Genomic DNA, 14,049 nt, shown 5'->3' with positions numbered 1-14,049 from the left:
AAGTATAAATTAGTAAATGAGTTAAAAGGAGCATCGTATTTTATCATTAAAAAAGAAAGCGAATCAAAACAACGAAAAATCAAGAATGAAATTTACGCTAAGTTGGCGTAAATCAATTTCCTTGTTAATATACCAAATTTAGGCAATAATCGCTTCATTTAAATATTTTTTCCCTGTCCCCAAATTTTAATTTAAGAACTAAATAGTTTTAATTTTTTTCAGTTTCTTCTAAAAGAAATAAATTGAAACTTACTTTCGATTTCACAGAAGAAAAACGTAGATCAATATGGTATAAGGAAATTTATGGCTCATAGCTCAAAATATTTTCATCCAGTATTAATTTTAATAAAAATATTAAATCGTTAATAAATATTATTTTTTGATTGAAATTATCTTAGGATAAAAGAGTTTCATGAGTGAGTGCAATTTTTTAAAATTGAGTCATTCGTTTTAAGCACATGATCAAAAATTAAAAAAGTGAAATTTACATGAAGGGACCTAACTTTAAACAGCTGTAACTGTGGCTCTACTTTGAGGATCAGAAATCCAAATATGTAAAAAAGAAAATTGTATGTTTTTTCAAAGAAAGTGCGTTTTTGCGTCTGATTTTGTATTTCTTTTAATAATTAGGAATAATTAATCATCATATTCGAAGTCCCCCCCCCAGAGACCATTAAAATTGAACATTAGCACGTGAAAATCCGATCATTAGAATGAAAGTTATTCAGGGTGATATCTTCTTTATACGGTGACTGTGCATATAGATATAAATAGAGCCATAACGTAATTTACATGTTAAAGATTATCCAAAAAATAAATAAATACTTATTATTTTTTAAAATCTTGCAGTGACATGTTCTACGAAGTTTCATGGGATGTTTCAGAAACTCGTGATGTAAGTATAAACAAACTTTTTTTTTAAAGTACTGTAAAAGATTATGTTGTTTAAAATCATATTTGGGTAAAACAATTGTTGCTAGGGACAACCGGACAATGGTCTGAATAAAAAATTAAAAAAACTCGCTAAAAGTCTAAACGTTCTGTTAGTCTGAAGTTTTTAATAAATTTGTAGGGTAACTGACTACTGATGAATATGCCCCATGAAGAAAAGCCACTTTGATTTTGTGCCATATCTAGACGAAAAGAAAATCAATAAGAACCAAACATCAATATTAATAGAGTCTATAACGAAACATACATTTACAATCAGTAACTCCTGTCCTGCCTGTCTCTGGTAAGAAAAAAATCGGATAAGTAAAAAAAGGGGGGAAAGGGTTTTCTGTCATAATAAAATCACTGATGGTAAAAGCCAATATATCGACCGCGTAAGACATGAAACACACGATGTCACGTATCATTTTCTGAGCCCTCAAGAAAAAATTAATATCATTCCAAGTCTGCCACAGACTGAAACTGTTGTTTTATTGTTATATACTGACCCAAGTCAAAATTCTTGATGGTTCTATCAAATCATGTTGATGGTTTATGTTACTTCCAGGGACATTTATGATGGTCCAAGATCATTTGATGGTCCCCATCATCCACTATTTTCCATTTTGGGTGCATGGTTTTTGATATGCCAGCAAATTTTCACCATTCCATGATAAAAAATGCTACTTTAATACTATGATGATTAACCATCAAGAGAAGTTTGATTCTCCCAGACCAACCAACCATTATGATCCGCGATGGTCCATGATGGTTCCAGTTATACGTTTCCATGATGGTTCAAGGGGAATTCTTGTTGTTTCTCAGGAATATACCATTAAAACAATTTTTTTATACTGAACCATCATAAATCAATACGGATTCCTACATCGGGATGATGGTTGCTCATGTTCATTCCAATGTATGATTTCCAAGAAACTATGACGGAAATTTCTTATTCTTTAACATGGCAAACCATCAAAACAAGTTACTATTTTTATGTTGGAGAATTGCAAATTTTTTGGAATTCCTACATTGGGGTGATGTTTACTTATGTTGGTTACTATCGGAAATATAAGGGATCATGATGGAATTATTGAACGTTACCATCAAGATTATGTTGGTCTAACAATGGAAAACCTTCAAAAATGTCAACTAGGGGAGGATAGGTTTCTTTGGGAATTGAGATTTGTGTGAAGGCAGGAAAACCAACTTATTATACGAAAAACTTTCATTTTGAAGATTTTTCACTGTGAATTGATGAATTGTCCTGCTGGACAAACTGACTTGCACCAACAAATCTCACTACAAATGACAATAAATAGGGCTTTAGCATTTTTTACTAACTGTTAGCCTCTATGCGGCATGGTGAAGGGGTTAAGTTTAGCACAGTAGCCGAAGCCTAAGCACAATGTTAAAAAACACCTATCTTACTGCAAATTTTATGCACATGATTAGAAAAATAAGAGAGAAACCAACCGTGTGTTCGAATCCAACCGGCCGAAAAATTCCCGTGTATTAATTCGTGATTAGTACATGTTAAATCTGTCGGAGTCACAAAGTCTTCTAAGTTTCCATAACAAATAATACTCCTGAAAGGTTACTGAGGGAATTTAAGACTGATCGTTCTCTGGTTTAGGTCAAAACTATCATCGGTGGATGAATGAATTGGCCTATCCTGTAAAACGGGCAGTGATGTGTGCGTCACAGAAATCGTATTTTTGGACATAAATAGTACCACTGAAAATAACGCACCCCTCTGCCTTTAAATTCGCTTGGTATCCCACATCAGGCGTGCTGATATTGACAAGTGGGATTAATAACAACAACAACAATAATTAAGAGTGAAGACTTCAGCTATATTTAGCTTTCTAACCACATGAGAAGTTGGAAAGTGATGACTTTTTTATATACAAGATCACATTATGTTTATTCTTTTACTTTTCTTGAAACCATTTTAAAAAATTTATTTGAAAAGATTATTTTCGCTTACAATTTTTACTTTAAATTTTTTTCAGGATAGATGCACCGGTGAAACAGAACCTTCTCCGTAAGAAGACAGACTTTTTTTCCATAGTATTTCATATTTAGGGATTTGTTACTAATCTCACAAATTAATCTGTAATCACCACTTTGTTATATAAATGCTGAAAATCAGACATATTTTCAAATTTTTATGAATTTCCCAACAACCAAATATGTTTTGATATATTTGATGATTAGTCAGGTTTAAAAAGAGTTTTAAAAATACCATTGCATATATTTTTTAAACTTTACTTGTGACACGAAATCTAAAGGTATTTAAAAATATCAGTGACTATGAGACATTCTGTATAATCGACTGTCAATCAACAATTTGAAATCAGTAGAGTTTATTTTCTATTAAAAAGTGTAATCAAAGTATTAACAAGATTCTATAGTTTTAAGCGTCCTTTTACGTGGATCGAATTTTTTAATAAAACTTTTCATTTCCTGTTATTGCCGTTCATTGTACGGTATTGTTTATTTGTAACTCGACCTGCCCTACGAGAGTAGATACATAAAACATATATTAAACACACATAAAACACCAGAAATTATATCAACAACAATTATTTTAAAATCACAATGATAGATATTGGTTTCCGAAGCACCTTCCTGGTTATGTCAGCATCTTGTCTTTAGTTCGCTTTGGAACATCATCCGAGTGCCATGATCCAGATGGGCATTGTAGCCTTTATCCGTCCCAACATAACATCATTTTCGTCGCCATGTTTTTCTCAACAAGCTAGAGCGATTTCGCCATTGTGTATTTAACAGCCTGCAGAGTTAGATTCTGCCACTTCACCATCAAGCCATTTATGCAGTGATTAATCTGATTTACTTTTTTAAACACCTATATCCCATCATTATGAATTGCATTGAACCTGAGTGCCTTACAAGTAAAATAAAGCGAACTTTCCTTTTTGCTAACAAAATGACTTTGTTTATTTCGTGAACTTTTACAGATTTTGGGGAGGATTTTTTAGTTGTCCTTCATCACATCTGCACAAGGTATGTTTTATCCTTTTAAATTTTCTTTATTTTGACCAGACCTGGTCTAACCTGTACTCACGTGCCATATTTATTTATCTTTTTACTGATGGCGAAAATGTTGACTTCCATTGAAGCACGTACTTTTACCCAACAATCCCTGCACAACGGCAAGGGGATTCTTACCCATGATCCGACTACCACTAAGGATCCGACTACCACTACTCATGTCAGGATTGTAGTCGAAGTGAGTCGGATTTGGAATTCATATTGACCAACCATTTGACCACTATTTGGCAAAATGATTAGAACTCTTAAGTGCTTTTAAAATGGTTCTAACTTTCAATAATTGAACTTATTTATATTGTGATATAATAATACTATACTTCACCGACAGGCTAGCCATTGGAGGTTCACGTGGCCTTCATCTCCAGGTAACGAATGTGAACGATTGCTATGCGATACGAATCTGTATCCGGCTTACACCGACGACAGTGCTGATATGAAATATCCTCAGTGGCAAACAGATCATGGGTTAAAGTGTCTTTGCCGTCAAGCTAAAAGTGGGATGATTTCGCAGTCTACCTCTGCATGTAACGCAAACTCGGGTTACTTCCATCAAAAGAGTCCTCCCGAAGGCAAATTTCTTCTAATACCTGATTCCCTTTTTTTCTGGATTGGGCTTAAAATTACAAGGCTATGGAGTTTAACAATGGAAGGCGTAAGCCCAAAAATTGGATCTGTTGTTCAACGTCAGTTATAAAACTACTTTACGGATAGTATAATAAGCTATTATTACCTTTGATACAATAAAAATGCACTTTTATTGACCATGATAATAGCAATTGGATAAAGTTCTAAAATGCATTTAGTAATAAACGATTAATTTCTTACTCGGATTCTCCAAAAACAATTTCCGTTACCTAAAATAATTAAGCAGTAGATTTTTAAATTTTACTATCTTGAGTTTTAATTATTTATTTTTAAGATTTGTAGAGAGGATTGAAGTTTTTATTGATCTGAGCAACATGGAAACAATTACATATAACTCTACTCCTAAAATTGAAGTAAGTTTATACACTTATATTTCGTAATCATCTTTAATTTTTAGCAAAGTTTACTTCGAAAGCAGAGAATATTGCGTTCAAGATATTTGTCGCAAAAAAGGTTACAAATGAAGAACAAAATGCACTACTGACGATTAAAATTGCTGCACTAGGAAGGAATGAGAAAGCAAAATGATATTTAATTGGCACAAGCATTATAGTTGGAAGAACAAGTGATTAAATTTTCAGGATATTTGGTTGTATGGATCCTGAGGAATCAGTACTCAGAGTAGCCTCCCTTGACAGCAGTACAGCTGTTATTCTCCTGGGCATCGAGACGTACAGCGATTCGACAGCATGGACGGGTACAGCATTCAATGCAGCTTCAATATTATGCCACAATTCATCGACCGTAGTGACAAACAAATGGTGGTTTGGCAGTTGTTCGGCAACCATTGATCACACGTTTTTATTAGGTGAGATATCAGGCGAACGTGCTAGTCAGGGCAGCAGACCAACATGTTCTATGTCAAGGAAGGTCGGGAAAGTTCGGGTAACATGCGGTCGTGCATTGCCCTGATTAAACTTAGAGTTATAGAGGCTTCGAAAATAATGCAGAGCAACTGGCACTAACACCAGAAGTGGAAGTGTAACGGCTGATGTTCAAAGTGGCAGCAATGTGAACAAGAGGTGATCGAGACGTGTATCTAATGGCACCCCATACCATTACTCCAGGTGATGGGCCAGTAGGACGATTTCAAATGCAAGCTGACAATGGGCGTTCTCCTCGAAGTCACCAAACACGGATGAGACCAACATGATGCTGCATACAGAACCTGGATTCGTCTGAAAAAAAACGTGATGCCATTCCTGCTTCCAGGTTTGTCGTTGATCACACCATTGGGGGCCCCCTGCCTGTGATGCAGCGTCAAGGGTAGATGAAGCAGCAGTCGCGGTGCTAACAGTCCATGCTGCTGCAGAAGTCGTCGAACTGTTATTTTAGACACTTGCTGTCATGCAAATGACCCCATTTGTTGACTCAGGGTTCATGACGCAGCTGTACGATCCCTTAAGGCCACGTGGATAACATGCCTGTCTTCTCAGATGTTAGTGATGGGGTACCGATGATTCCATACGATGGTCATTAACCTTATTCTGCTAACTGTCATGGAATCTCGATTAACTCGAGCAGCAAAACTTAGGTATGATAAACTGCAATCCTGGTAAGCCACAATTCAACTTTAATCAAAGTCAGACACTTCCTGGTAGGCATTTCTCCTTCTTACAGGAGACATAACAAAACTTTTTTCCCCAAGAACAACGCTCAAATTCAATTTCTGTATGAGAAGTTTACAGTTAAATCTCTTTTATATCCGCTGTAGGCGTCGTTACCGCAGCCTGCTTTGCATGAATGCACTGATAAGCTAATCATTTGAATGCCACAACATGTTTTATCCGTTCGTGGTGTGTCGCCCTCCTGGTGAAGTAGTTTTAATGACCAGAAGTGTAGTTTCATCTTTTAGTTTCAAAGCAGAAAATAATCTTATTTTTCATAAATAACATGCATTAATAGCATGTTATTCATACTGTAGAGTAATAAAAATATAGTGGTCTATTTTAAAAATTTTTAAGTTGAGTATAACAGTGAGCTGCTGATCTCTACGCGTTTGATTAAAGTTTCTTCTTCTGGTTTGACATTGATAATATATAATATATAATATAATATGATATAATATAATATGATATAATATAATATAATATAATATAATATAATATAATATAATATAATATAATATAATATAATATAATATAATATAATATAATATAATATAATATAATATAATATAATATAATATAATAAATTTATTTTGGGGTCATTTTCTTAAAAATAAAATTTAAAAGCATAAATGAAAATTTCTAATTTTAAATATAATTAAAACTCCTCAATTAATTTTGATTGGGACAGTGCATATTATTTCTATTCTGAATCAATGGTCTTCAACTTTTCCCCCTTCTATTCGACAATTTTTCAAAATTACTATTTTATATGATTATCATAATATTTTTTAATACTATCTGACAATTTGAGTATAAATATGTTATAATTTTCAATAGTTGTGTTTAATTTCTTTATTTTATTGTAGAGCATTGAACATTTTGGTAACATTGGAGGCTACGTCGGAATGTGGCTGGGTATATCATTAGTTGCAGTTTTCGATTTCTTGAGTACAGCATTTGCTTTGCTGAAATTTCCCCTTCGAAATTTTACTACTGAAACGACTAGAGTACTCAGAATAAATCATCAAAAAAGGAACAAGTAAGACTTCTAAGTCAGAAAGAAAAATCAATGATTTTAAACAGCTTTTAAACTCAAAAAAGGAGAGGGTAATAATTTGTGCAATAGTGAATAAATGACAATACTTAAATTCATATACTATACTTTCTGTCCTATAACTATACCTGATATACTATATATACTACGTTCCTCAGAGTCAAATGAAATGCTTTACCTTAAAACTATCACTGTAGACAGTCTAATATTATATATTTATTGAACTTTATTATTTTAATTGTTTTACCTTATTAACCGAAAACCAGTTCCTGAATAGCTAAGAGTTTGAATACATTTGAAGTCATTTCTTCCCCTGTTAATAAACTCACCATCTTTACCCTTTTTAAGCCAATCATATCAAATTTTATAAAATGTGGTATTATTTTCATTGAAATATGTTTACATTACACTGATCAAAGGGCAAGAAAAAATTATATTTTATTTAAGAAATAAAATGGGGAGTATAGGCAACACATTCACCAAATCAATGAGCAAATTATAAAGTTGAACGCTTGTTTTTCTATGAAATTTGTCTTTCTTAATCTACTGACTTGCAACTTTAATCCATCATAAAAACATAATGATAAATCTCAAAAGGAATAATTATACATTCTCAAAATATTTCATTTGCCAATAACCGTTTCAAGTTTAAAAGGAACACTTTAATAGTTTAAAAATTTCTCTTAAGAATTTCTAAAAAGTGTTTACTCTAATTAAATTACTATTAATTTTCGGGTGTCTTAAGAACCCTTGACAATAGCAGAAAAATAAAATAAGCGAAAAATATACGTCACACGTGCTAATAAATAAATATTTATTGAAATGGTGCGTTTGTGTAGAGGAATTTATCAAATTTCGTGTCAATGTGGTCTTGTGTATATTAGGCAAACTAAACGTAATCTTCGACTTAAAGAACACGAAGATATTAACCGATCTGCTATCGCTCTACACAGTTGGAACTCAAATCATAGGTTCGAGTTTTATTCTTCAAAAAACTTTCAGTACCATTCTACACCTTCAAGTTATGCATATCCTAGACATTAGAGGCACTAGTACGTCGAAAACTTCAAAAACGTAGTAGTGCGTCGAAAACGTACTAGTTGTCGACTATTTCAACCTTCATCTATGGAAATTTACCTCACCTTAGAATCGAGTTAACATGTTTTATATTAACTAATAAAAAAAGAAACAGAATCTTAGAATTTACATCTTAAAAACACGGATTCCAGCTAGAGCAATCAATATGCTAGTATTTCAGTGTACAGTGGGGAAAATTGGTAAATTAAATAATTAAAAACAGCAATCAGCTATAAAAATAATTTTTAAGAGACATTATTTTTCAATAAAAAAAGTTTAAAAATTGTGAGTAGAAATATTTTGATTCGCTTCATTAGTTCTGGATATACGGCAATTGGTGTTATGAAAAAACTACAGATTCCTCTGACAAATTGCTTTCAAAAATTAATTGTTTATTGGAGACTTTAATACAAACATTTTCATGAAACTCTGATAGATTATCATTTTAGGTAAATATTTTAAGCAGTAACCAAAAGGAATCGGCCAATTGATAAAAAAAAATTATTATAAAACTTTATTATAAAACTTCGTTTTTACGTGAAAAAGAACAGAATGTTATTGTTAGTTATAATTAGAAATCATGTGTTATGTAATGTAAAAATGTATTGTAATATAGAAGTGGTACTTGGAATCACTTTTAAGAATCATCGTCTGTTACCAGCAAAAGGTATTGATCAACATGTTCAAACGTTTTATGCTCTATTTCTTTAAAATAGTGCTTTTTGAATTCATTATTAAGTGAAAGAAAGAGATAATTCTATCCTCTTTTCTAAGATATGAGAAAATCTAAAAATTAACATTTATTAAAAAGGCATTGTTTTCGCAAATGATAAAATTTAGTTTTACTTACTTCAACTGTAAGAAAAAAATACTTTGGGAACATTGAAGAAAATCTCATTTATGTCGAATCTTCAAATTTGAAACTTCTCAAAGAGAAGAATTTTCATATTAGTAGCCAGTATATCAAAATAAACCCTGTTAAGACTAATGAGCATGATTATTCCTATTAAATACTAATGTGTAAAACACAGTGCTAAAAGACCAGCTTATCAGTAATAATCATGCTACTTCAACCTTCAAATCAGATATTCCGCAATGGAAACCTTAATATATGTTTTTGAATATTTTAGCAGGAGCGAAATCAGCAAAAAATTAGGCACAGTTTGAGTAATTAAATAATGTATTTTTGAAGAAATAAAACAAAATCGTTGTAGCCACTGATGAGACCACTGGAAGCAAATCAATGTTTTATAATCTAAAACCGGTTTATTTGATGATGAAACTGAAGAGAGGTAACTAGTTATAAAACTGATTTAGTGTTGTTCAGGACTGGGCTATAAATCGATGTATCGAGACATATCGATTTAACGCATATATCGGCAAGACGATACAGCGACTTTCATTCCAGGCGATGCATCAGAAATCTGATTTAAGCCGTCGAGTAAAGACAACGAGCGCAAAACGATATAGCGATAAAGACACGCAAGGATATAAGATATAAGACTCTTCTCTTACGTTCCGATGTCTACTCGCGCTGTGGAAGACGATGTTCTTTTCGTTATGTTGAAATGGCCCTGATTGGTGAGCTGTAAAATCAGAGTTTTGAGAACATATATCGTAATCTTGCATGTTCGTTTTCGCACCTCTTAGTTTTTTCCTTGTCGCGACTTGATATCGTTTCTTGTAGATTATTTTCAGTGGGAATAACTTCGTGATCGCCGATGTTACCTTGTTCTGAAGGAAATCTATTATTGAAAAGAATATATAAAGAAGAGTTTCTTTATTAATTTGATAAGTTTTTTTTAACAAAACTTTTTTTTTATTTTTAAATGTGAAAATTATCGGAAATCTAATTTAAGGCGCCCATAAAGAATTACATTTGTTAGGTTATTTTTTTTTACTTTCTTTTAATTTATTAAAAACTTTTTGGCTAAAACTTCTAATAATTTAATGGGTTTTTATTACTGATTTTAAATTTATAAATCTTGTTGTTTTTAATTTTAGAAATAAAGTTAAAATAAAACTTATTTTTTGTCATTTGAATTTGGACATAAGTCAATCAACTTTGTTTATTCAATAAAATTGTAAAGGTTTGCGCATTTTACTCATTTTCTTAATTCATTTAGCACTTCGTTTTATTAGAGAGCATAATAATTTTTTTTAAAAATATTCTTTTCATATTATTTGTTAATTAGCTAAATATATTATCGAATATCTCAATTCTTTTGTTTTTATTTTTAAGAAATTAGACCTTACTTTGTTTTTCGTTCATAATTCGATCATTATTCAATTTAATTTAATTATTTATCTGAAATAATAATAATAATAAATAATGTTTTAAAAGCGTTTTTTTTTCTTCTAAAATTTATTTAGCACATTGTTTTAAACATACAAATAATTTCTAACGAACTTATTTTTTAAATTTTCTTTCTATACTGTTAGTTAAGTATATTGATAAATTTCAATTTTATTTGTTTTCTTATTATTTATTTTTAAGTTAAGAAATCTTTCGCTTTTTGCGTGATCTCTTTCAGAAAATGTAATAAAACTTGCATTTACTTTTTCATTTAGAAATTGAACATTACGATCGAATTTAATAATTATGTAATTATTTATGCATAATAGTACAAGAAAATATTAATTTCTCAAAAACGCTTTAAAAAAAAGTCCTTAACACTTTGTTTCAAGCGTATTATGAATTTCTAAACAAACATTTCAATAAATATTTTAAGTAAGATTTGTACAATGTAGTCAATTTATTTAATATCTTTCTTAAGCAAAACATATATATCTTCAAATTTATAAATTGATTTAAACCAATCTGAGTATGGAGTTCTGATAAAAATTTAACTTTCTGTGCCTTACAAGTAAATGATATTCAAAAATACTGTATCGCGATACATCGCTATATCACGATATATAATTTCTAATATCGCCCAGTCCTAGTGTTGTTTGATGTCTTTATTTGCTTTGCATTTTTCGACGAGCAATTGTTCTCTCTCTCTTTCCTAAACATTGTAAATCTTTCTAACGTGCATATAATGTTTTTTTAATGATTCTAAATCTATACATTTACATGTTCATTAAGAAACATTCTTTTAACTTCAATCACATATAAAATACTCAACGCACGTAAAAAAATATTTAACTGTCAGAAACTTTAAAGCACAATCTCTCGTAATTGAAAGCATTTATTATTATTTTTTGTTGTAAAAAATAATTCTAAGACTTCATTATAGTTTTGATTTTAAAAACCTTTTTGTAGTAACAGTCATATATTTTTTACACCATTTTCTTTCAGGAATGTTAAAAATAGAGAAAACCAATTTTGGTCCAATTATTTGACGAATGCTTTTCGTGATTCGATGCTGAGTGGTGTTTCACAGATTCTTACGACTGAGAGTAAAACCAAGAAATACGCTCTTTCATTGGTCTTTCTGTCTTGTTTAGTGGGATATACTTATCAATCTTCTGAATTCCTGAAACTGTTTTGGAAGTATGAAACTGTCGTTGATATACAAATAACTAACAGTAAAGTAACAGAATTACCTTCAATCACCATTTGTAATTATGATGGGTAAGTATTTTAAAACTCTTTCATTACCAAATCATACTTTTTCGTCCTTTAATTTTCAATATAATTGATAGGCGTAGTAGAAAAATTTTTCAGGGAAAGGTTTTCATTAAAATTCTCTTAAACTCAACTATACAACACAATAATTGATAAATTCAGGAGGTGATAAAAGACATCAAAATGAGGAAAAGTTGTCATAAAGCATTATCTCGAAAGACACATGCAAGCTTGCTCTGAATCTAGAGGATATATTAAAAGGGAATCACTCGGAGATATTCGAAGATATGAAAATAAGCACTTATATACGCCCTTGGAGGTATGAAAATATCTGCGTGCGCATTCGAGATTCCTTTTTACGTCATTGTAGTCTGTCAAATGATCCCGCAATGAACATATCTTGCATAATGAAATATATTTATATTGAAATTATATATTGAATAATATATTGAAAATAAAATAAATACTTTTGTAGTTTGCAGTTTTTTATATCATTTGTTGTTTTTCATCACTTCTGGCGTTTGTCCGTTAAATTTAGGGACTTTCTGTTCATCGGTAGATACAATATTAGTTGACTTTGTGATAATCTTTGAGTATGTTTTGAGCAGAATTCTCAACATTTTTTTTTATTTAAGATTAAGTCTATCTTCTTTTTAATTCTCATATTCAACGAACTTTTTTAAATGTTAAAATGTTATTTTTATTATTTATTTTAAATTACTATAAAAACTTTGTATAATTTCATTGAATATTCCTGAAGTTATAGTAAGAAAGCATTAGTAAAAACAATTAGTTTTTATAAAAAAAATTTCTTATTTCCATGAATATTTAAGCTGGTCTCATGATTTTGCAGTCATTTTCATAAAAGATAAAGTCAAACTTCATATTATTTCTTAAAACCAATTTCGATATAATTATGTGATTATCGTTCCATGCAATGTTCAATATATTTTGTAAGTTATACCTTAACAAATATACAGAAAACACAGAACTTCTAAACAGTAATAGAGCAAGTGGAACGCAGTGTGTTTATTCTTTGAATCAAAATTACGGAAAAAGTTCCATCTAAATTGAAACTGAGTATTTTTTTTTCCCATTTAAACTATGATATTTTCCCCTATAATTTCATTTTTAAAGGAATTAGTGAGAAATTATAAGACTCTCCATGTCATTCCATTTTGCAGATCAAATATAACAAAAATATGTGAGATTAAACCAGATTGGTGTCAAAGGTTAGATGAGGGAGATGGACAAGGAAATAATGATCCATGCACATGCTTACCAGCACGTTACCAGTGCGAAAATGGCACTGAGAGCGATAAAATGGTTAGTAAATATAAATTCTGTTTTCAATTAAATTCTTCAGCAGGACTGCATGAAATCATTGCAGTTATATATATATATATATATATATATATATATAACTGCATATATATATATATATATATATATATATATATATGCAGTTATATATATATATATATATATATATAACTGCATATATATATATATATATATATATATATATATATATATATATATATATATATATATATATATATATATATATATATATATATATATACAGGGTGATTCTAAAAAGATGGGCAAAATTTTACGAAGTGATAGTACACACCCAAGCAAACAATTTTTATCAAAGAATGCATGGTCGAAAATAAAACGCAAAGGTGCTGGCGTATTTGGAAAGTTGTTTGATGCAAACGTTGTTTGATGACGCAGCACCATCTCATTACGTATGAGAAGTGCGAAACTATATGGACGTTACCTTTCCAAACCAATGGATTGGGCGAGGTGGTCCTATAGCTTGGCCACTGCGCTTGCCAGATCATTCACGTCTCGATTTCTTTTTGTGGGGACAGCTGAAGGCTCTTATGTATGAGACTCCCACTGAATCTGTAGAAGAACTTGTCGCTAAGCTTTCGGCCGCTGCACGGCAAGTTCGTGATATGCCTGGTGTGTTTCAGAATGTTCACCTATCTTTTCTTCGCAGTTGTACTGCGTGCATAGCCGCTGCCGGCCACTGTTTTGAACACTTATTGTAATCACATGTCATTAAATTTGCT

The 14,049-nt window shown here is 31.0% G+C and overlaps 1 protein-coding gene across 1 annotated transcript in view; it reads left to right on the top strand.

Moving 5' to 3' along the window:
- LOC107445808 (uncharacterized) overlaps positions 1–14,049 on the top strand; it is a 111,755-nt gene that overhangs the window by 51,164 nt on the left and 46,542 nt on the right. The window contains exons 12-17 of the mRNA XM_087160050.1: positions 850–895; positions 2,946–2,977; positions 4,928–5,006; positions 7,130–7,302; positions 11,696–11,971; positions 13,150–13,291. Of these exons, the coding sequence (XP_087016176.1) occupies positions 850–895; positions 2,946–2,977; positions 4,928–5,006; positions 7,130–7,302; positions 11,696–11,971; positions 13,150–13,291 (748 nt within the window). The remainder of the gene's footprint in view (positions 1–849; positions 896–2,945; positions 2,978–4,927; positions 5,007–7,129; positions 7,303–11,695; positions 11,972–13,149; positions 13,292–14,049) is intronic.

Source organism: Parasteatoda tepidariorum, chromosome 3 (genome assembly GCF_982258835.1).
Source record: "Parasteatoda tepidariorum strain Cologne lab strain chromosome 3, Ptep-v5.0, whole genome shotgun sequence".
Lineage (NCBI taxonomy): Eukaryota > Metazoa > Arthropoda > Arachnida > Araneae > Theridiidae > Parasteatoda > Parasteatoda tepidariorum.
This window is presented reverse-complemented; position numbering and strand designations above follow the sequence as displayed.